Here is a 21,621-nt window from a genome sequence, read left to right as displayed (position 1 = left end):
GATCAGTATTGTAGACAATGAAGTTAAAACTACGAGATAACAACATGGTTACATCTGGCAGGAAGATTTCAGCAATGGACCTCTGATTGAAGGAGCAGTTGGCTAAGGTAAGCAGTCTCAAGGCACACATTCATCATGGCTCTAGTTAGAACGGCAGTCATTTTTGGCAATGTCAGGAGGATCATATGCTGGAACATCACGAGTGCCACTCATCAGTTCACTTACCCAAGGAATGAAGGACATTCAAAATGTGCAAGAGTAAGCAACTACAGCCCTACAAGGTTTTCTAGTGAGCCAAACATTCCTCAACACATTTCCTTAGAATTAGCACCTTGCCATTTTCAAGTAAATCTTTAGGATGTGTCGTATGCTGTTCTGTACATCAACTGTTGCGCAGTAATGGCAAAAAGAAATGAAAGAGGAAATCAATGAAGCATCTTTCTTTATTGAAAGCTGATTCCTTACAAAAGTTGGCTGTTCATACTCCATTGCTCATTGCTTTATCAAAGCTATTATAAAATAGGAATTAAGACAGTTTAAGTTGCATCAATCCTGGTTAATTAGAGGAGGGAAGACTGTTTAGTCATAGCTATATACAGTGCAGTTAAGATAAGGCATCAACTGACAGCTTCGAAACCTTACTGTAGAAATGCTACAGGATTTTAGACCCAAAGACGCAGGACGAGGGGGTGGAAGAAGTTGCTCATCCTGATTTATCAGAGTATCAAATCCTGGGGGACGAGCTGTAGCTGTGGATGCACCTGGGAGTTGAGCTCTCCTTGATAAACAAACAAACAGAAGACTCCTCTGATGAATCTTCTGAAGAGGCAAGTTGGAAGTTTGTGGGGAGAAAGTATTCACTCTCTGAGGGCAAAGCCCGAACCTGTAACATCAGGAGGAGCAGAACAGGAGACCACCAGGACCACTGACAAGCATTCCCAGGACAAAAGGATCAAATCAGGATGAGTATCCCCTCCTCATGGCAACCACTGAATCTGGTATCTGTTCATCAGGTACCAATTCTAGGTTAAAACTTTAAAAATGTTAAAAACAATTATATATATTTTATCATAATATTCATATTTGATCCGAATAACACCTGTCATTATTTTTAACCAAATCATTATTGTAGTATTGCTTCATTTTAGGAAAATATTGGTCTTTTTGGATGCAGGTTGTGTATTGTATTAGGCTTAAACATGTTAACATCCAGTAACATCTAAGGAGGCCTTGTTTTCCAACTTTGATTATATAATGCTGCCATCTGCTGGCCATTTTAACCCCAGCAAGTTTGCAAGTAAATTCAATTCAGTGGCTGCCACTACTGGACTTGCTTTGTCTTCAAGTTGTGTGCCCTTTGGATTTCCTGTCATCATATAACTCTATGTTGAGCCGGACTTCACCAGGTCGTCTAGTATTGATCTGGTACTACAGTCCTAATGGAAAGGCAGTACTACCAACTGCAATATACTGATTTTCATATTTATCAGTTAATTGTTAACAACGTCTGAACTCTAAAATGTTCCCTCTTGGTTCAAACTCCTTTTAAGGCGACAATCTTCAGTGGTATTTCTACAACATCAGAATATACAGTATATTGTGTAAGGCTACATCCTGTCTTACAATCATTTATATGTGTGTATGACAACAATGGTATGAACTGATATTGGACTTTTAAAGATACAGTATATGAGCGATTCCTATAGGGATATAATCACCATCATATTTGATATGATAATCTTCCGCTGAACCCCAGAGGAACAAAATCCACATACAAATCTATATGAATGTTTTTTAAATTTCCATCTTGGTCTTGTGGGGGCTAAAAATAAGATTCATGTTCAATAACCACACGTTTTAATCACCAGAGTGTAATCCACAATTATGCACGATTTATCTAAGAACAAATCATTGAAAGAAAATTGGAGAGACTTTCCACGGTTATGTTATCTATAATTCATAGGAGGAAAATCAACAGATTTTATAAACAGATAGCTAGCATATTGTTGACTATGTTGTCCAATTATTAATGTGGTATCTAGACCTGAAATCCTATAATAGCCTGGGCAGTAATACACAGTGGTGCCACTCATGGAAAGAAACACCTAGGGCAAGGTGTGATCTTTGCATGGTGTATTAAAATTGCAAATACAATTGAGGTCCTCGAGAAAAAGTCTCAGATAAACATCTTTTTGAAAAACATGCCTATTAGTTATAAAGAAGTTATAGTTTCTCAAAAGTGCAGAAATGTTATTTGTATGTGAAACAAAAAAACAGTAATGAATGCATTTCTATTTTTAAGTTAACACTTATTTTCAGCAGAAGAGACTTCAATGACAAGGCACCAGTCAAATACCTTTGTATATTTATTCACAGAGCCTGACCACTACCTTCCTTCAATGCCAAAATATAGCTGAAAGACGTCACAACAGCCTTTCTCATTTAAGAACTGGTAGAGCTGCCCAAGGTCCATGTGATTACCTCTGTTCCCATGAGGGTCAAACATTGCCTCTTCAAAGCCTGTGAATTTGCGCAGGGAGTCTATACTTCCAACAGTCCTGCTGTCCTCGTCCTGACCATCAAGGGGAATATCCTCTCTATGTCGAATCATGATCTTCTTCCATGTCAGAACCTTCACTCTGTGAAATGGGAAAAAGTTAGGAAAATTAATAAACCTTGGACCTCAGCAGGCTTCTGGCTGTGAAATCAGCTGCTAAAAATAACAACACTCAAGATACCTTGACCAGAACTCCTCACAGGCAGAGTGAGGACCTTCCACACACACAATACCAGGCTTCCCAGGCATGCTAAAGCCTGACAGTCCCAGCTCCTTGGACCACTCCAAGATGTTCTTCCTCTTCGTCTTGTTGTAGATGTGGTGACTGTAAATCCATAGTCGGCTGAACACTTCCTGTAGCCGTGGAGAGGAAGACTCTTTCTTCGGAGCCGGTGGTGCTGATAAGCTCTTATTAATGAAAAGCTGCAGGTTGTCTTTCACCCAGTCCACAGCGGTGAGCACACATACTTCCTTCTGGCAGTTTTCCATGAGGTATGCATTGAGATCTGTGTGGAGCTGTGTCTGCTGGGCCCTGCTGAGACCGGCACACCTAGGGCAAGAATAAAACATGATGTGAGAAGGATTCAGAGAACATTCAAGGCCACGTGGAGCTGGAAGTTTCCATCCTAGGGAGCAAAAACTTATGTTGCATTACAACAGAGCACAAAATAACATATCTTCAGGAGGTTGATAGGCTTTACTAATAAATATGAATGACTACTCCCAATAAAATATTTTCTGAAGGCAACCCTACGAGATGTTTTTATTCTTTACTGCTGCCTACTGCAGTATTTTGCATTGTGAGATTCATATACATAACCTGTCCTCTATTAGATCTCTATTATGCATATTAGATGTTATGATTTGTGTCACTGGCCTGTGTTGTTTTACTGGCCCCCTAAATAGGCACAAGATTAATTAATGGTACCGCTTAACATTTCCATAAAGTGGTCACATACACGGTTAATTGTATGCTATCTGTGTTCAATCATGCTGATGTCCTAACTTCCAATAAAGCCATAACAGTAGAAAATAACCTCTTACTTTCTGTGTCATTAGTCTGTTGCTCATCTATGTAATGTTCTATTATTTCATATTCACATTGGACCACCTTTATTACACTGTTGTCCTTTGCAATTTTTCAGACAGAATGGCAAAGTAGAAATGTGTATGCTTGAGTTATTAATGAGTTATATATGGATATAATTTTTTGGCATAAATGTGAAGAGTGCATCACCTTTAACACAAATCAAAAGTGGCTATTGGCTTACCGGACAGTTATCTCTGGTAACACACTGGGGTATTTGGATGGATAAGTACAGGATAGAATGACATCCGTCTGAATGGAGCAACAAAACAGAAAAACATAATTTTTGTTTTGGATATATGGAAAGGACAATGACATACTATGACAGACAGCCGAATTAGTCTGTACCCTCTCCATGCTTGCAGTGTCCAGTTTCAGTTTGATGAGAAAGTGAGGTCTGGAAGGAGGGGGGCTGTCTGTTGAAGTTGAGCCCTCCACATAGTCCCTGAGCTCAGCTAGTGCCACCTGGTCTGTTAACTCCAGCTCATCTAGGGTGGGAAACATGCTGGTCAGCAGCTCGATCTCTGCAAGCTGAGACTCAGCCCACTCCAAGTAAGACATACTGATGAAGGCAAACTAGAGCGTCGATTTTCACTACTGATATACATAAACAATCACTGACTTTAAACCGCTTTCTATCAACACATTCAAAGATAAGTGTCGTCAAGCGTGGAACTTGAATGTAATATAACTATGTAAGTTATACAGACGGAGCTGAACAAGCAGTCTAATTACACACCTGAACAACGTCGGTAATCACACCGCTGTGCTGGCGCTGTGCCGCAGCTAGTACATGAGCTAGTAGCGTTGTTTTAACTCGGACTGTTTCTAGCGACGCACACAGGAAATACACGTAGTGTCCGAAACAGCGGCACCATCACATTTTGTTCCTCTGTTGTCTCCATGTGTCAGCTGGCATTTTCCTGCCAAATCAGCGGAGATATTTTTCGCAATTTTGAAACTTTGTAACGTCAGACCCCTTTCTTTTCAATCTTAAGACTCGCATGTTACGGCTGTCATCAGTAAACCAAATGAATGATGTCCGAATGAGTTATTCCACACAAAGTAAACGGAACTGAAAACTGAAGGTTTTCATTAGGCTCCGTTTGTGACAGTAAGTTGACTGGACCCTGAGGATGGGCATTGAGTTAAATGTTACATTATGTGTTCTGGTAGATTGGTGACTGCTGTGTCTGATCTATTCATCTCTAATTGTGCTTAATGTTAGGTGAAAATGGTAAAGAAAAGGGGGAAGGACAAAAGCTCCAGAGAGGACGATGACATTGAATTTACCGGTAAAGAATATTATCGTCTTCATGACATATGATAACCTGTAGGAGACGTAGGAAGACTGACTTTACAACATTGTGTGTGTGTGTGTTTTTTATCTTCATAGGACCATCCTGCAGGCATATTAAAAAGGGAACAGAGCAAACTCTTCTGAAGAAACTCTCTGGGAATTCTGATTGGACGAATTGTCAGGATTGTAAGCATGAAGAAAATGAAGAAAACAAAGAAAATATCAGCACTACCGGGCCACAGGAACCTGAAGAGGAAAAGGAAACAACACCTACATGGATGTGCTTAAAATGTGGCCATAGAGTGAGTTTGTCATTTCGATTTTGACAGTGTATGAAGTGACTTTTTGCTTAATGACCAGATGCATATTTTCTACAAGGGATGTGGACGAAACTCTGAGAACCAGCATGCCATCAAACATTATGAAACTCCTCGGTCGGAGCCACATTGCCTGGTGATCAGTTTGGACAACTGGAGTGTGTGGTGAGTATGTTGTAATAGTGTGTTAATCACAGAGGCTTAAGTTGTGTTTGAAATGAGGAGTTCTTGAAAAAGTACTTTTCACGTGTTGCCAAATTGCAGGTGTTACATATGTGATGATGAAGTCCAATACTCCAGAACTGGACATTTGGCTCAGCTGGTGACCAACCTACAAAAGCAAACCTCTGCAGATCCCATAAAGAGACCACAGAAAAGTAGGTTCCATTGGAAACATTTTTGTTTTTCTCAAAATGTATTATTGGAATCACGTGTCTATTTTCTTTTTTCTTTTTTGAACTTGTCATAATTGGTTATTTAGGAGTGAAGGAAGAAGACAGCTTGTTGGAAGTTGATCAGAAGACAGAGACTGCAAAAGCAGAGGAAAATGAGGACAAAGACGACAAACAAAACAAGGATCACCCCAAGAAAAACACCAAGAAAGAGAGTGTTGGGAACTCACAAAAGTCTGGCACGTCTGAAGACAATGTTGTTATTTCAGTAAAAGGGCTGAGCAACCTGGGAAACACATGTTTCTTTAATGCAGTCATTCAGGTATGATTGCACTTTATAGGAGTTAAAATGAGAGAAGTCATGAATTCTAGTGTTGTTGTTTTAGTAACTGTCCTTGTCTTTTCCAGAATCTCTCTCAAACACAACTCTTAAGACAGACTCTAAACAAAGTGACAGAAGAGAAAATGAGTCTTAACATTCAACCTGTTCCCTCCTCGGGTCTGGTGTGTTGCCATTATTCTTTAAATGTTTTTAGTTTTTTTTAACTGTAAATATGGTAGATTTATCCTGCCTAATATACAAGGTTTATTAATTAAAGACTTGTTTTTATTGTGATCGCAGGACCCTTTAGTTATGCACTTAGATAAGCCTGGATCCCTGACTTTGGCTATGTGTCAACTACTTAATGAAATCCAGGAATCCAAGAAGGGTGCGGTAACGCCACGGGAGCTGTTCACACAAGTTTGTAAAAAGTGAGTGCGATTGGGAACTCAGCCTTAAGAAGTGCTTCAAATGTACTTCCTAGCATCACATCATTGAGTGTTGTTCATTGTCTTGTCTCCTTTCTGCAGGGCTGCCCGGTTCAAAGGATTTCAGCAGCAAGACAGCCAGGAGCTGCTGCGCTACCTTCTGGATGGGATGCGAGCTGAGGAGATCAAAGTATGCATTCAGTTTTAAACATATCTCGCTGTGAATCACATGGGTGAATAGGGATTTTGTGAAAATGTTGTACATCTTATCTACAAGATATCCTCCTCATTGTTTATCAAAAGTTTATTCTCATCATTTACTTTTAAAATGTTTTTCTCTTCAGAGAGTAAGCTCAGGGATAATGGAGGCATTGAAAGAATCTAGGAAAAGCACAGATGGAGAGCAGCTGAAAACATTAGTTAAAGGTAAGTAACTGGGCTCTAAATGAAACCTCTTGAAGTCAGAGTCATGTGAGCAAAAAAACGTTGTTGAATTCTACTATAATATACAATCTTGGTCCACGTAATTGTTAAATGTGGCCCTCTGACAATAAAGTTCTGATTTCAGAGTACGAGAAAAATGGATTTCCAAAAAACTTTGTCGACTATGTTTTTGGTGGCGAAACGATCAGCACTATAATGTGTCAGCAGTGTAAAACGGTATGTATTGTTGTATTTTCTGTTTGAGACAACCTGTCAGTGTCATGTTAATGTCAAGTTAAATGGCCACTACTTTACACTTACAGGTGTCTGTAGTCACAGAGATGTTTTTGGATCTTTCCCTTCCTGTTTCTGACGAGGTAAAGACCTTTTTAGGAGTGTTTCTTGACTATTCATTGAGCAATGATTTTTTTGTTGTTGTTTTATTTGTGTTAAACGCATGCACCCTCTTGCGACTTCATATTACAGGCGTACAGAAAGAAGAAACAGAAAAAAGAAGTTCAGAGCACCAGTGAGTCGAGCCAGGATGACAGAAGCAGCCCTGCCCTGACAAACGGGAATGATGAGATTGCCACCGGGTCTGGCAGCAAGTACCAGCAGAAGAAAGCCAAAAAGCAGGCAAAGAAGCAGGCAAAGGTACCTCGCTGAACGTTATTTCCTAGTCTCTTAATTCTTCTTTTTGATGAACTAGTGTCATCAGTGTGCAGAATAAATGAAATGGTCAGTATTGTTTCCTTATCTTTGCTTACAGCATCAAAAGAGGCAGCAGAAGATTGAGGGCAGAGTCACTTTGGACAGTCTCTCATCTCCCGGCCCCACGGAGGGCGAACAGACCGATCCTACTGCAGATGCTGAGGACGGGGATGATGCTGACAATGGAACACATGAAGAAGCCTCACCAAGTGAAGGAAATCCTGTGAAAATCCAGGAAGTCAGTGTGTCTGAAGAGGACAAAGAAGACTTTGACACGGTCCAGGATGAGAAGGAAAAAGAAGAGGATGATGATTCAGTGATTGAGTGTGACTCCTCAGCTACGTCATCAGTTAGCAACCGCTTCACCGTCTTATCAGAGGAGCAGCATTCAAAGGACAGCGTCTTCGACGATGAGAAAGTGTCTGACCTGGATGAGGAAGGAGAACAGAACTCCCAGCTAGTGAGTGAAATGGAGAAAGTAACCCTGGATGATGCCTTCATAGAAGACTCTAATGCTGTGGAACAAAGTGGGGAGAGTGAAGATGAGGCAGTGGAAGCTAAAGAGTACACTGTAGTAATTCAGGACCCTGAGCTGGCCTTCCACACACTGGCTACCAGGACAACCCCTGAGAAACAGGAGTGTTCAGTGCAGTCATGCCTTTTTCAGTTCACAGAAGTGGAAACCCTCACGCAGAACAACAGCCTGCTTTGTGTCACCTGCACTAAACGGCACAAAAACAAAGACGAAGCTGGAGGTATGTGGTATTTCTCTGACTGACGTGGTTGTTTTGTGCAGTACATTAACACAAATCAAGTTACTCTAAAAAGGAAAGAAGCCAATTGAAATGTGTCTCTTTGGTCTTTTTTCTTATGTTTTTCTTTCTCTCTAATCGACTAATTTTTTCATTTGGGGATCAGTGAAGCTCATTATTCTTTATTTGTGCTTTTTAGGATCCAAGAAGAATGTCTACACTGATGCCTTGAAGCAAATGCTGATCTCTTCTCCCCCACCAGTGCTTACTCTTCATTTGAAGAGATTTCAACAGGTAAGACAGTTGAAGAAAATTTGTCCAACTTTTGATCCAGTATGCAAAGCTCTTCACACAGCAGTGAACCAACTATTTACAGAGCGTGACACGTCGTTTTGAATCCTTTTTTGTCCATTGTAAGGCAGTGAACATTGTTTTATGGAATTTGAACGAGATCACTTTTGTTGTTTTCCTCTAGAATGGATACGCTATTTGTAAGGTGAACCGACATGTCCAATTCCCCCTGATACTGGATCTAGCTCCCTTTTGTGCGGCTCAGTGCAAGGTGAATATCAATAATCTTATAAATCTATTTATCATTGTTTTATTATAGTCCGTGCACTAACAAAAAGTTGTTTCCAAGCAGAACTTCACAGAGGGAGATACTCAGGTTTTGTACAGCTTGTACGGTATCGTAGAGCACAGCGGAACAATGAGGTCAGGTCATTACACAGCGTATGTGAAAGCACGACCTGGGTGCCCTACACCCTCATCCAACGGATATACAGCTGAAGGTAGGTGTACTCGAGCGTGACAATCAAAAGAATAATAACTTGGTCCTAATCTTTTAAGTATCTTCACTAACTCATCTCTTCCTTTCAGGACATGTCGAGCCACCCAGAGGATCCTGGTTCCATGTCAGCGACACAAGCGTTCAGCCTGTGAGTGAGAGTAAAGTCCAAAGTTGCCAAGCCTACCTCCTCTTCTATGAAAGAATCCTCTAATCGAACTGTACCACACTACTCAGGAAATCCAAACAACCAACCTGCTGCTTCTTCTTCAGTTCCACAGTATAAGGGATCTCAATCGGTTAATAACCAACCAGTTTTGACAATGACTCAAACTGGGCTGCGATAAAATGATATTGATTATACAAAAAAGACTTTGAAAGTGTGGACATTTTCATCACAGTAGTTCCACACTGTGTTTCAAGCAAACAGGGACAAGCTGTATGTTTCTCACACTCATTGGATTATAGCAAAGTGTCAAATGAAAGTCAAGATGGACATTGAACAGATTGTGGTATTGGATTCGTACACAAATAAATTTCACGACATACATGAAAGTTGGGGCAAAATAACTTAAATGTATGTTATGTTAAACATATATCTGTTAAACATATTTATATGCCTATTTTTATCAATGCCATCATGTAATGAAATGCTTCAAAATTGGAAAAGTTTTTCCTGTCTTGTGTGCTGGCTTTCTGACTCTTGCACTGAGCATGCGCAGTAAGTGCTGACTGTACCTTTTCCTGGTCCAAATTGTCACATGACGAGAGGGAAGCCTGGCTCCGGATAACTAAAACATCTCTACCCAAAATGTATCAATGACAGTTTTATCAAGTTGACATGGCAGGTCAGTGAACGTTTGCTTTGCTTTTGAAATTAATATTAAAAAGTTACGTTCCTGTTTCAGCATGTTTTAGTTTTCAGCCAAGAGGAAGATGTGTTCGCTCGGTACAGTAGTTGTGACTAGCTAACGGTCTGGCCTAGCGTACAGCCTTCACGTTTAGATACATTTCTCGACCATTAACGTTACATTAGTATCTTAATTAAAATGTTGTCAGTCGTTAGTAACATAAGCTTAGGATATTTTCTTTTACGCTTCTCTACCAGGTTGCGTAACTTAGCTAAGCATGAGTCAGCTTTTTAAACTTGCTTCCCAAGTTACCGAGTTAAAATGCAAATATATCCTGGGTCCAGTCACTTGGGTTAACTGGTCATCTAACTGTTAGCTAGGTAATTAAAATGTGTTTTAGCTCATTGTTTCCAGTTATTACAATCTTAGCATAAGTTTTTCAGCTGCTACATCATCATATTTGTTTCTTTTTTTTATTTACTGACGTTAGACTGGAGCATGTAATTGCCCTGAATAAGAAGGTCTTGCATAAGGGGAAGTCATTTGACTGTCCTGTGACCTTTTCTGCTGCCTAGAACAATACTATCAATTACGTAGCTTAATTTCTATGACAAGGTGGTATTTAAAAACAAGACATTTGCAGTGTTTTTACATAATCATAAAAACTCCCTTGTATGTTTTGAGCTATGGTTTTGAGATATTTCAGTCATGCCAAGACGAACCTTTTCAGCTGCCTTGTTTTAAATGCTCCTCAATGGGTCACCCTCACTATGAAAATGCTTTTTTGGTTATAAATGATTGTGCAACATTGCATCCCCTGGTAAAGACCGATAACACTAGGGCTGTAATTGCCAGTTTATCTGATTGTTATATTAATTAATTTTATGGTCTATGAACTGTCTTGTTTCAACCTACCAGTCCAGAACCTGAAGCCATGCAGTTTACTATCGGGAGGAGTAAAGAAAAGCAGAGGGTATTCAGATTTGAGAAGCAGGAATGCATACATTGTTGCTTTTCAACCAAGTATCAAATTGTTGCTGAATGTTCTGTCAATAGACCAATCGAACATTAACTTATCACTGCAGCTAGAATCCATACTGTGGTCTATTATGTTTTGTGACCATGATGCTTTTTTGACTACCACATGCTCCTTCTGTCACACAGGCTGAGGTAGTATGAACCATGTCGCTCCAAGCTTCTCGCATGTCAGTGTTCACTTTTCAGTCTGCAGTGCACAGCGCACATGTTCTCCAGTGTCTGGATGACCAGAGGCAGCGGGACATCCTTTGTGATGTGACGGTGTTGGTGGAAAACAGGAGTTTTCGAGCCCACTGCTCTGTCTTGGCTTCCTGCAGTGAATACTTTCAGAGCAGGGTTACCAATGTCACCAGACAGAATACCATCATCTCCTTACCTGATGAGGTTGGTGTCCTGCTGTTCAGCTGAAGGATTTGGGGGATGAAAATGACACTGCTAATCTTTTAGCCTATGCATGAATGTGTTGTTAGTTGCACTTCACAAATATGTGGCACTGCTGAATTCAGTTCCTCTATTTCTAATTTGAGTGATCAGAATAGGAAATAAGGCCGTGATGCACACTTATCATGACACTCGGACATTTAGACTGAAGTCTATAATTGGCACAATGTTAATAATGCCCTTAAGGCATCCGGACAAAACAGCTCATCTACGAATGGCTTTGTTTATTTTGTGAATGGCTAAAATGTTACATTACACTTAGAAAACTGCAATATTGATGCAAGACCAGCCAGCGAAACAAGACTTAATTGTTATCACATGGGTGAGAAAGCTTTATCTTCAAGTTGCCAGCAGTACATGTCTTTGTGTAATAGCACTGTTAGTCCAATTTGCCGCCCTTACAGTGTGACTCATGCCTGTGTACATCACAGTGTCTGTGACAATATATCTGTCAGCCCTGCAGAGAATAATATAGCAATATTCTATTTCCAGGTTTGTTGATTTTAGATGGATGTGTTAGTAGCCACTAAGCTATATATTGTTGTACAGGCTATACTACATTTCAGGACATGGATCCAACAGTACTATAGAACTGGATATCCTATGCTCCTTCATTAGCTGGTCACTTTTTCTATTATGGGCATATTGTATTTTATTGTTGTTTATGGTGTAAGTTTTATTGGACCTCAACAACGTGTTTTATCTCCTTTCCCCACAGGTGACTGTTCAGGGGTTTGAACCTTTGCTTCAATTTGCTTACACATCAAAGCTGCCCTTCACCAAAGAAAACATTCATGCCATTCACAGCAGTGCTGAGTTTTTAGGATTTAATGACTTGGAGTCAGCATGCTTTGATTTCCTCATCCCAAAGTTTTCTGAAGGCAAAAGAACCTCACAAGAGGTCCGGCGAAAAGCCTGTTGCCTGAGTCGGGATTCCAGTGGCAGTTTTGGCCCTAGCGTACAGAGCAGCCAACCAAAATCATTTGAGACACACAGCTCACTGCCTTCAAAAGGGAATGAACAAACAGATTTCCCATCCCAGTGTCCTCAGAGCGCACAAGTTCAGACGAACAGCGGGGAAGAACATTTGTGTTTGGAGAATTGCGGGCCACAAATGGCCCCCTTATCTCTGGAGTTGACAGCAAATGCCGTGTGCCCCATGTTGTCTTTGCAGTGCCCAGATTCTGACAAAGCAGATCATTCCTCTCAGTTCTGCGAAAGAGACATTTTAGAGATAGGAGATGTGTGTAATCAAAGTGAATTGAGTTTAGCAGACTGTGGCTTACCCTGTGAGCTGTCAACACCAGGGGATGAGAATCCGCCAGAACTCATTGAGCCAACAGGCGATGTTAAGCACCCTGTCGAGACGCTTGGTGCTGAAACCGACTGCAACCAGGGTTCATGTCCACTCAACACGTCAGGGGCAGAAGATTGCATTGAGTTATTAGAGCAGCGTAAGGCTGGCCTTGAACAGAAAATGGAAGAGGATCTCTCAGACCCGACACTAACTGCTCTAAGCCACGAAGAAGGAACTGGTGAGAGGAGCAGCGTGGAGCGGGAGGTGGCTGAACATCTGGCAAAGGGATTTTGGTCTGACCTCTGCCCATCTCAGGCTCAACCGCTGCCCTTGGAAACCATTGACCAAAACAATCTGGGAAAAGCATCAGACTTTCATTGGCTTAAGCAGCTAGACCTGAGCTCCAGTGTAGGAGACTGCCCCTTCCTCAGGGACTTTGGGACAGGTGATGACCCAGCCCCACGCACTGACAGCCTGTCCCAGTCAGAGAAGAGTCCCTACATGTCCTCGCTCAACTCTGGGGACGACTCAGACCTGGACACAGACGGAGATACTGAGGCCAACAACAAAAGAGCAGCAGAGGTCTGTTTGATACACTACTGATGTTTGGTTATTGAGAGTTGAATATATTAAGTAAAATAAATCTAATTCCTAAACCCTGTACTCTGCAGATTCAGCTCCCATTCCCAGTGGAGCAGATCTCCGCGCTCAGCCGAAGTGCCTTCCAGCAGCTTCTGAGACACCATCACCTGACTCAAGATCAGCTGGAGTTTGTCCATGACGTCCGTCGACGGAGCAAAAACCGTGTAGCTGCGCAGCGCTGCCGAAAGAGGAAACAAGATAGCATACACCATCTAGAATGTGAAATCAAAAGATTAGTAAGTTTCCTTTAATATGTCCTGTATTCTCAACATGTTGTCAAACACGATATGACTGAATGTTGTGTCCGTGTAACCTTTATCGACCTGTAGTGGTGATCGTACTGCAGGAATGTTGATGGAAGTACTTTTGTCTGCCTAAACACGTTTTTGGCGCAGCCTTTCACAGCTTGTCGATTTGCAATGACAGAATAATGAACTACTTATAAATAAAAGTTATTGGAGTTGAAAAAGTAATGCTTCACAATGGGGGAAAAAGAGTTTGGAAATGTACATAAGAGAAGATCAACATGGTATCCTTTGTTGCACAGCTAACCAACAGGGTTATTTGTGAAGATCAGACCCAAATGTGCCCCTAACCACTTTACTCAAAAGTTCAGTTAGATTGAAGTTTGTGAGGAGACGCAACAAAAACATTTTATGACACCGATCCTCCTTCATAGATATTACTTGGGTGTAAATGATCTAGCAGCTGTTGAAAGATGAATGGTAGATTTAGGTTTACAGATTGAACAGAAATTATTTAAACCTTGACCTCGATTGCCTCCGACCTTTCAAAGTACAACCAATGAGATAACAGCTGTACGAAGCAGCACAGGCAAGCAGGGGAGGCAACCTTAGAAACAAAACTAACTAGATGTCTTCACCCCAAGGCTCTGTTGCCCGACCTCACAGTGAGCACAGAGAACATTTCCTATCAGGTGAAGGCTGCACTGAAACACTGAACAGCCTGGTTGACTAAATTATTGCTAAGGTCCATACAGTGACCCTTTTTAATTGAATCCTCTAAGAGTAATCTTCAGTTGTACATTTTTGTCCAAAAAATGCATATGTTATGAGGAGTTGAGGAAGTGAACGAGCATCTCTGTCATTCTCTCTACAGAAAAGTCAGAAAGAGCGGCTGCTGCAGGAGCGAACTGAGCTGGAGCAAAACCTGGAGGACACGCGGCAGAGTCTGTGCGGGTTATGTAAGATTGTCAGCATCGAGTCTTGCTCTGATCAGGATCACTTGCAGCTTCTTGCCAAGGTCTCCTCACCTGATCCCCACGTCTCCTCCCCTCCCCTTTTGGGTAAAGATGAGGAGTCTCAGATCACTATCAACATGGTAAGTTGTTCTTCAGAGTGTGACCCAAGCAAGCTGCCTGCTGCCCCAGTTCAAACTGCTGCACCAGAAACGGGCACACAGACAGAGGAGGCAGGTTCTCCACAGAGCTGTCCTGTTTCCACTTCTCTGCTCAATGTCTGTCTGAACATGAAGAACACCTTATAATTGAACTTAATGTCATTCTTAATCTTCCAGGATCACGGAGCAGGGGGTGGACTACAGTATATACTGTAATCCCCTTTTGGGATATATATGCTTTCCTGTGCATTTCACTGAATGACTTTCTGCCAGATGTAGGTATTTTAAAGTGACTTAACGAAGTTTCAATTTTCCTTTGCTGTATTTCTAATATGCATTTTACTGTAGTAAACACAGAATCCTGTATTCATCATTTTCAAAGTGCATACAATGTTCAGGTTATTCCCAAATGTTTCCATTTCTTAAAATCAAGTTTGTGTTTCTCAGGAAACTCAAAGCCTGACACTGTTTTGATGGCTAAGATAATTCTCACTGCACATTCATGCCCCACACACATACTGTTATGAAAAGACATTTCTTTAATTTTAGGTAAAATGAGCCTCATAATAATCTAAACACGTTCTGTATTATTCTACCACTATGCTGTTTCTTTGATAAAATATGTACATTATGTTTTTTCCAGTGTGTCTGAAAGTTCTACAGGTTAACATAGGAGATGATGTTATTTGATGCAAAACGTGCCTTATACAGTATTATAGTATGAATACAGAAAGATAAATGCAATCTTTTTATATTCTTGTCTCAAGCACTGTTGCACATTAACCCAGAGCCCATATTGATGGCACTTTTTTACACTAAGGCCTGTCTTTATGTTGAGTGTTTTTTATTCTATGCTTTCATGGATTAAAGATTTAAATAAACAACATTTTGTTACCATTCAGTGTTTATTTCTACCAGCACAAAGGAATATTTCACCCTCTATTGATGCACAGTACCACAGTTTGGCCAATAGATGGAAGTACAACTTAATTTACCTCACCAGCTTTGCTGACTTGAGTAGAGCACTATACAAATATGAATTGTTCCTTCTGCAATTTATCTGCAAGATATTGAGCTTTCTTTTATACAAGCTCAAGGCTTGAAGACTTATGTAAATGTTGAGCCACAAGCTTTAGTTGAAGAAAACAACCTGAAACTATACGTAGTATAACATGCATCATATATTTTGTGAAAACAAAACTGATATTGAGAAATACATTTGGTCCAGAGCTTTAAGTGAGGAACAGCAAGCTGGCTCAGAATGACTTGCGATACTATAAACAAAATAACTTTGTTGCTTAAAGTTTGTGTTTATTGCACATAACGCTGAGGTTATATGAACATAGATGACTTCTCTCATTTCCAAAATGATGGTGGTTAATACTGCTGCTAGTATCTAACAGAACAGTTATCTGCAGATTTATTGGATCTACAGAGAATCATTAGGAAGATTATAAATGGGACCAAATTAGAGTTGAAATTAAAGGCAGACTCAGATGAGGCTGATAAACGACTTAAACTATGTAAAGAGTAAAGGTACCCAGACACAGGAAATTGGAAAAAGTGAAGTGTATGAAAGCCATCCGTCCATTACCCAACAGAGCAAACTGAGTGTTTATACTCGTTATGCTGTAGATGCAAGGAACAAAGATTGGGAAATCAGTTATATCATGTTTCAGACTTACTTTGTATTTCTTAAACCATAAATAAGCAACTCATGGAACTAACTGAAGATTGAGTCATTATTAACCAACACGTCTAGAGAAAAGGAAAAGAAAGAGCCACCTGATCCTTTGTGTTGTGCCACACGTAAACAAAAGCTACAGACATTGTTTTTAATGCAGTTGTAACTTTCATTGCCTGCATTTGGCACACGCGTCAACATTTCCGCAGGTATTCCTCACTTGCCTATAAATGGCGAACATGTAAACATGTTGCTGCAGATACTTTTGGTACCAATAGGTGGCGTAGGTTGGACTGGGTGGTTGCCTTCATTGATAGTTAAGTGTAGCACAACAAGGTTCTGATTCTCCCATTTGACAAAAGCACAGCTTTCACTAATGGTGAAGCATGACAAGACCTCTCAATGAAATCTGTTGTGAAACAATCTCATTTTCATCTGTTTGAAAAAACAAAAAACCTCATTCTGTTTGGAGTGTTTCCTAATATATTTCATCTCTTACATCACAGCAACCCAGTTCTTATGCAGACTACACATTGCTTTTAGCACATGTAAGTCATCTTCGATCAATGCATGAGATGCACCAAGACAATTACAAACAAGAAAAGAAAAAGTTTGATTGAGCGTGATGCTTGCTTGGTCGGTATTAGCCACATTCCTCACCTCACTTTTGTTTTAGTTGTTTATTCTTGTAAACTCGTGAAATGTATGTGGAATTGAAACACCATCAAATGTACACACCCTCTTCTAAGATCCATGTCTGAGCAGAAAACATCACAACATAGCAGCAAGCATTGTTGACTTATAATTCATTGTATTGTTGGTTGTTAACTGTGTCTTGGATGTGAATATCCATCTTTGAGCTGCAAAAGCAAACTAGGATAACCATTTACTAAGGTATAATGTTTTTGGAGTTAACAGAGCTCTAACTGTCACTGATCAGTGCTCCTCCTTCTTCAGAGTGGAGAGGATCTTGTATCAGGCTTGGACAAACAAACCAGTATTAAACAGCCATTTTAAAATTGTAAAAAGCGATTTGGTCAGGTGTTTTTACCATCTGATATAAATGCCCTTCTAGAAGTGCTCTTTGTTGTTTTGTGTCCTTTAAAATATCTACTATAGCACTTGGGGACAATGAAGGGAAAAGGAATGTTATTGTTTTCCTCATAACATCAATCCTCAAGGTTAAAGTGGTAATTACACGGTAACCCTGAAGCCTCTAATAAAACTTGTACCTATCTTTAAGAAGTCAACACACACACACACACACACACACACACACACACACACACACACACACACACACACACACACACACACACACACTAGAAAACAAAGCTGCGACTCTAAACTCAACAAGTGGGGTTGCATCTAAAAGTCGCAGGATTAGATGATAAGGGTTAGGGTTAGGGTTAGGGTTAGGATAATGCCACAGTGATTAGATATCATGACACACATCTGTAGAAAATCCTCAAGTTGAGGTTGGTCAAAACCGGCATCACCTTCAAATACCAACCACTGCAAAGCATTATGAATTGGACCCGTTTCTGATTTTCCCTCTCAAAAATTAGGATTTGTTAGTGTCTTTTATGCACAGTTTGTATTGTGGAGCATTGTAGCGCAAAAAGTAAGATTATCCTCTTCTGCAAGCTACACAGGCAGAGAAACTTGATTTGAGGAGGAAGCAGCTGTGCGGCATGGCAAGGTCAGAGGACCATAATCCGCGGCCTCATTCATGCAAGATTAAAAACCTGCTCTGAGTTCTGATTAAGAACGCAGGGTTAGAAGATTAAAGACCAGCAAACAAAATGAAAGCAGTTTAAACCCAATCCTGGAATTCATCAGAATACCAAAACCTTAAACTGTCATTACAACGTGAGATTAATGCAAAGCCCGCTTGAACTCTGTATCAGTCTTGATATATCTTCTGTGTCAGAGCCTATATTTCCTTTTTTTTTAGCAAAAATCTTAGTGAAGACCTCACACTGTCTGTTGTTTCTCTCCAACTCCCTCTTCTCTGATTTGTTTCTCTCATTGAAATTATTTTTTAAATCCCAATGAAATGTCAGTATGAATTGGCTCAGATTATTCAATAAAATGACCAGCCCTTTTTATTTATTTATTTTTTGTTTTGTCACAATACATGTTTTATTTTATAAAGAGTTTCCGTATGTTAGTCGGCTCGAACTCGCTGGCTGGCCTGGGCCCTACTGTGTGGAATTTGGCACGTTCCCCCAGTGTTAGCGTGGGTCTCTTTCTCCCACAGTCCAAAGACACGCAGGTTAGCTTAATAGTTGACTCTAAATTGCCCGTAGGTGTGAATTTGAGCGTGGATGGTTGTCTCTCTCTGCCCTGTGATTGACTGGCCCTCTCTCGTACCCCATAAGATATATGTGCTTACAGATAATGGATGGATGGATGGGTTCACTTATGTCCCTTTTACCTACTTTTCACAATGATTCCAATCATTATCCTCTGATAGACAGACTCCACAGTACTTAGGTAACAAGGATTAGGAAACAGGAGGCGAGCGGGAAAAACAAGGATTAGAAATTAAAACATCTGGAAGTTAGCTTGCTTGCGAAATTGCTAAACCAGAGAATATATTTGCTAATAACATTGACAAACACTATTCAGTGTGGCACTCTGACTGCAGACTGGACTTTTCCTGCAGGCTAGCACAGACCACAGATACAAATGTTATCAAGTAGGTCTTGTTAAACAAGCAGCAATGATCGCAGGTTACATATTGTGGTTGCTAAAAGTAGTTTTTCACATCCACTTTCAAAATCCTAGAGAAAGACACAATACTTGTGTAATCAATCCAAGCATAAGGTCCATGACCTTCTTGCAACACAACATAAATCTTATAAGCTGTTGAGCAACTGTATCCTGACTGATTAAATGCTGCAGTCACTATGAACTTCATTTTGGGGGCAGCACAGAAAAGGGGGCTGTATCCCATTGACAGGATTATATAAATGAAGACCATAATACTGTAATCTCCCAGAGAAATGAGAGAAACTAGGGGACGTGCCGACCCCAGCTAGCATAGCACCCTGGTCTGCAACCATCAGATTAACAAACAGCTGGTTGTACAGTGACAGATGACATTCATTCACACTTGCTTTCTTGTCTTAACAGTCCTCACTGTGTTGCATTTGTACCACTAGAAGCATAAGGAAAAGCACCTCTCAGGATAAGATCTGTCAAAGAAGTCATATTGTATCAGTCCGACTATTTAATCTGTCAAGTGGAAATTCTTAGAATGTAGAGCTCAGTGGAAAAGCAGAAATAATGCCTGCATTTCTGCATTAGTTTGTAATTAACTCAGCTGTTCTGAGAGTTAGATTGAGCATTAAGTCATTTGTTTTAGCAGTGCAGAAAATATCCCTAAAGTTTAAGCGAAGCCATCAACCTTCGAACAAATTCCCATACTGTAGGTTATTCATGCATTTCCTGTGTGCTGGTGTTGATAGAGTAAAATGAAAAGACATTTCCAATGTTTGTCTATATTATAATTGACAGCAAGAATATCTTTCGTCCAGAGTTAGAGTTAGATCATATTACATCCACAGTTGCTGATTCACTTGAGTGCAAGACCTTAACAATGACAAATGACAATGACAATACAAAATGTTGTCTAATGTTTCCAAAAGATGACCGTTCACATGTGACGCACTTATGCTGGTGGTTTGAAGCGCAGCTCTTTGAACAATTTAAAACAACATTTTAAACAGGGATATGGGATCCATCTTTATTAATAAATGTATATCAATGAATAGAACAGCTTTAAAATCTAATTATTTAAAACCCCAACACCCTTGATTTCTTTTCTTATGGTGTGTTTTGTGTGGCAAAGGAACATACTGTGTAATCCTCCCCTTTGCTTGGACTTTTCTCTTGATTGTTGTGTGACACTTTAAAGACATACCCAGATCCTCCGTCACAGCATTGAAAGGAAACTGTAAAAAAGGGCAGATATGGATAAAATTGTAGCAAAGCAAAGAAAAAAATGAAATACACAACACTAAATGTTGTCAGATCAAAATCAAGCAATGTGTTAGAATTAAAAACATCTGTCATAATGTTTCAGGGACTGAGACAACTCTACATAAACTGGAACAGTTGAGAGTTTCAGAGCTCAGCATTGTATACTTCTGTAATCTTGTTTATGTTTTGCTATAGTTACATTCTGGTGGTACCTGAATAGTTCAAATCTGCACCAGATGAATCCTGATTTCATGTCGAAATGTCTTGTATGTGTCTCCTTTTTTTTGTTGGTGGGCATTCACACTCCATTAAACAGTTTGAAGTTAAATGGTACAGTACATTCAAATTGTGCCAGGAACAGTTACACCTTAACTTTTAAATATTAAAATATGTTCTCCAGTGATACAAACGAGATGATCAAAACAGCAATTCATTATTGTCATTATGTGCATAATGTGTTGACAATCAATGCAACATTCACGTAGGATTGCCGTTGATTGTTTTGGCTTTCTCGTCTAAATTAGCATTATTTTGTATCAATGATGAAGGTGTAATGCAAGAAATCTGTCAAAAATCATCTCTGCAATAATCATAATCACCAATCAATCATAATTGTTGTTCATGAATACCAATTGTCCTCGGTCTCAGGCATAATTATTTCAAACCTGCAATAGTGTCACATCATTCTGAATGTGACGCAAATCCTATAATGCTGAAACAGAACAAGCGACCCTCAGAATTACCTGTCAGATTTGGGGGAAGAAGAATTTCATTACATCTGCAAGATTTTCCAATCTGTTTGACAAGGCCTGTAAACCAGGAGTGTTTAATATGTCTTTGTAATCCACTACATAATGAGGATGTTACTTACAAGCCTAAGCCTGAGTGAGGTGAATACGTGTCTGATTAGAACAGAAAGCAGGGAAAGAGAAAGGGAATACGGGGATACAGGAAGCTATGCTGAGCCAGTGGCATGTGTCATCTGCCATTGTGATGACTTAAGTGACCACCCACTTTCACATTGAATCCAGAGGCCACTTTCTATAATAACTGCTCTCGTACTGGTTGCTTTACATTCTGTCCAAACCATTTCAACTACCAGTTTTAAACGCATGACTAGATGCGCTGCTTTACACCAATGGTGAATTTGTTGGTTGTGAGTTGGTTAATTGGTGAAGTACTTGCAAGCAACATCTATGTATGCCAACAATAAGACCTTGGTGAAATACAGTGTAGTATGTAA

General features: G+C 40.1%; 3 protein-coding genes across 5 annotated transcripts; 2 read left to right on the top strand and 1 right to left on the bottom strand.

Annotated features, from left to right (window-relative positions):
• Window positions 1–2,353: 2,353 nt before the first annotated feature.
• rwdd2b (RWD domain containing 2B) lies at window positions 2,354–4,513 on the bottom strand. Its single transcript, XM_029445881.1, has 4 exons — window positions 3,993–4,513; window positions 3,829–3,896; window positions 2,739–3,107; window positions 2,354–2,639 (listed from the first exon to the last, which is right to left on the bottom strand). The coding sequence occupies exons 1-4, from the start codon at window positions 4,203–4,205 to the stop codon at window positions 2,387–2,389; spliced, it is 903 nt and encodes a 300-aa protein (XP_029301741.1). The 5' UTR covers window positions 4,206–4,513; the 3' UTR covers window positions 2,354–2,386.
• usp16 (ubiquitin specific peptidase 16) lies at window positions 4,469–9,980 on the top strand. The gene is made up of 18 exons (XM_029445877.1): window positions 4,469–4,758; window positions 4,873–4,939; window positions 5,041–5,246; window positions 5,323–5,426; window positions 5,526–5,638; window positions 5,743–5,975; window positions 6,062–6,157; window positions 6,276–6,406; window positions 6,506–6,593; window positions 6,748–6,829; window positions 6,972–7,063; window positions 7,150–7,203; window positions 7,313–7,480; window positions 7,596–8,292; window positions 8,489–8,583; window positions 8,765–8,851; window positions 8,933–9,080; window positions 9,169–9,980. Exons 2-18 carry the CDS (start codon window positions 4,879–4,881, stop codon window positions 9,288–9,290), a joined length of 2,577 nt encoding a protein of 858 aa, XP_029301737.1. The 5' UTR covers window positions 4,469–4,758; window positions 4,873–4,878; the 3' UTR covers window positions 9,291–9,980.
• Window positions 9,792–15,601, top strand: LOC115017442 (transcription regulator protein BACH1-like). Of its 3 annotated transcripts, none has more exons than XM_029445880.1 (6): window positions 9,792–9,924; window positions 11,092–11,349; window positions 12,125–13,285; window positions 13,375–13,581; window positions 14,465–14,686; window positions 14,882–15,601. In XM_029445880.1, the coding sequence occupies exons 2-6, from the start codon at window positions 11,110–11,112 to the stop codon at window positions 14,918–14,920; spliced, it is 1,869 nt and encodes a 622-aa protein (XP_029301740.1). In that variant the 5' UTR covers window positions 9,792–9,924; window positions 11,092–11,109; the 3' UTR covers window positions 14,921–15,601. The 3 variants fall into 3 exon arrangements, with proteins under 3 accessions (XP_029301740.1, XP_029301738.1, XP_029301739.1); XM_029445879.1 differs by adding an exon at window positions 10,846–10,900 and having other exon boundaries at window positions 9,815–9,924; window positions 14,465–15,601; XM_029445878.1 differs by having other exon boundaries at window positions 14,465–15,601.
• The last annotated feature ends 6,020 nt before the right edge of the window (window positions 15,602–21,621 follow it).

Source organism: Cottoperca gobio, chromosome 13 (assembly GCF_900634415.1).
Source record: "Cottoperca gobio chromosome 13, fCotGob3.1, whole genome shotgun sequence".
Classification (NCBI taxonomy): domain Eukaryota; kingdom Metazoa; phylum Chordata; class Actinopteri; order Perciformes; family Bovichtidae; genus Cottoperca; species Cottoperca gobio.
The sequence above is the reverse complement of the archived record's forward strand: the minus strand, read 5'-3'. Positions and strand labels throughout refer to the sequence as shown.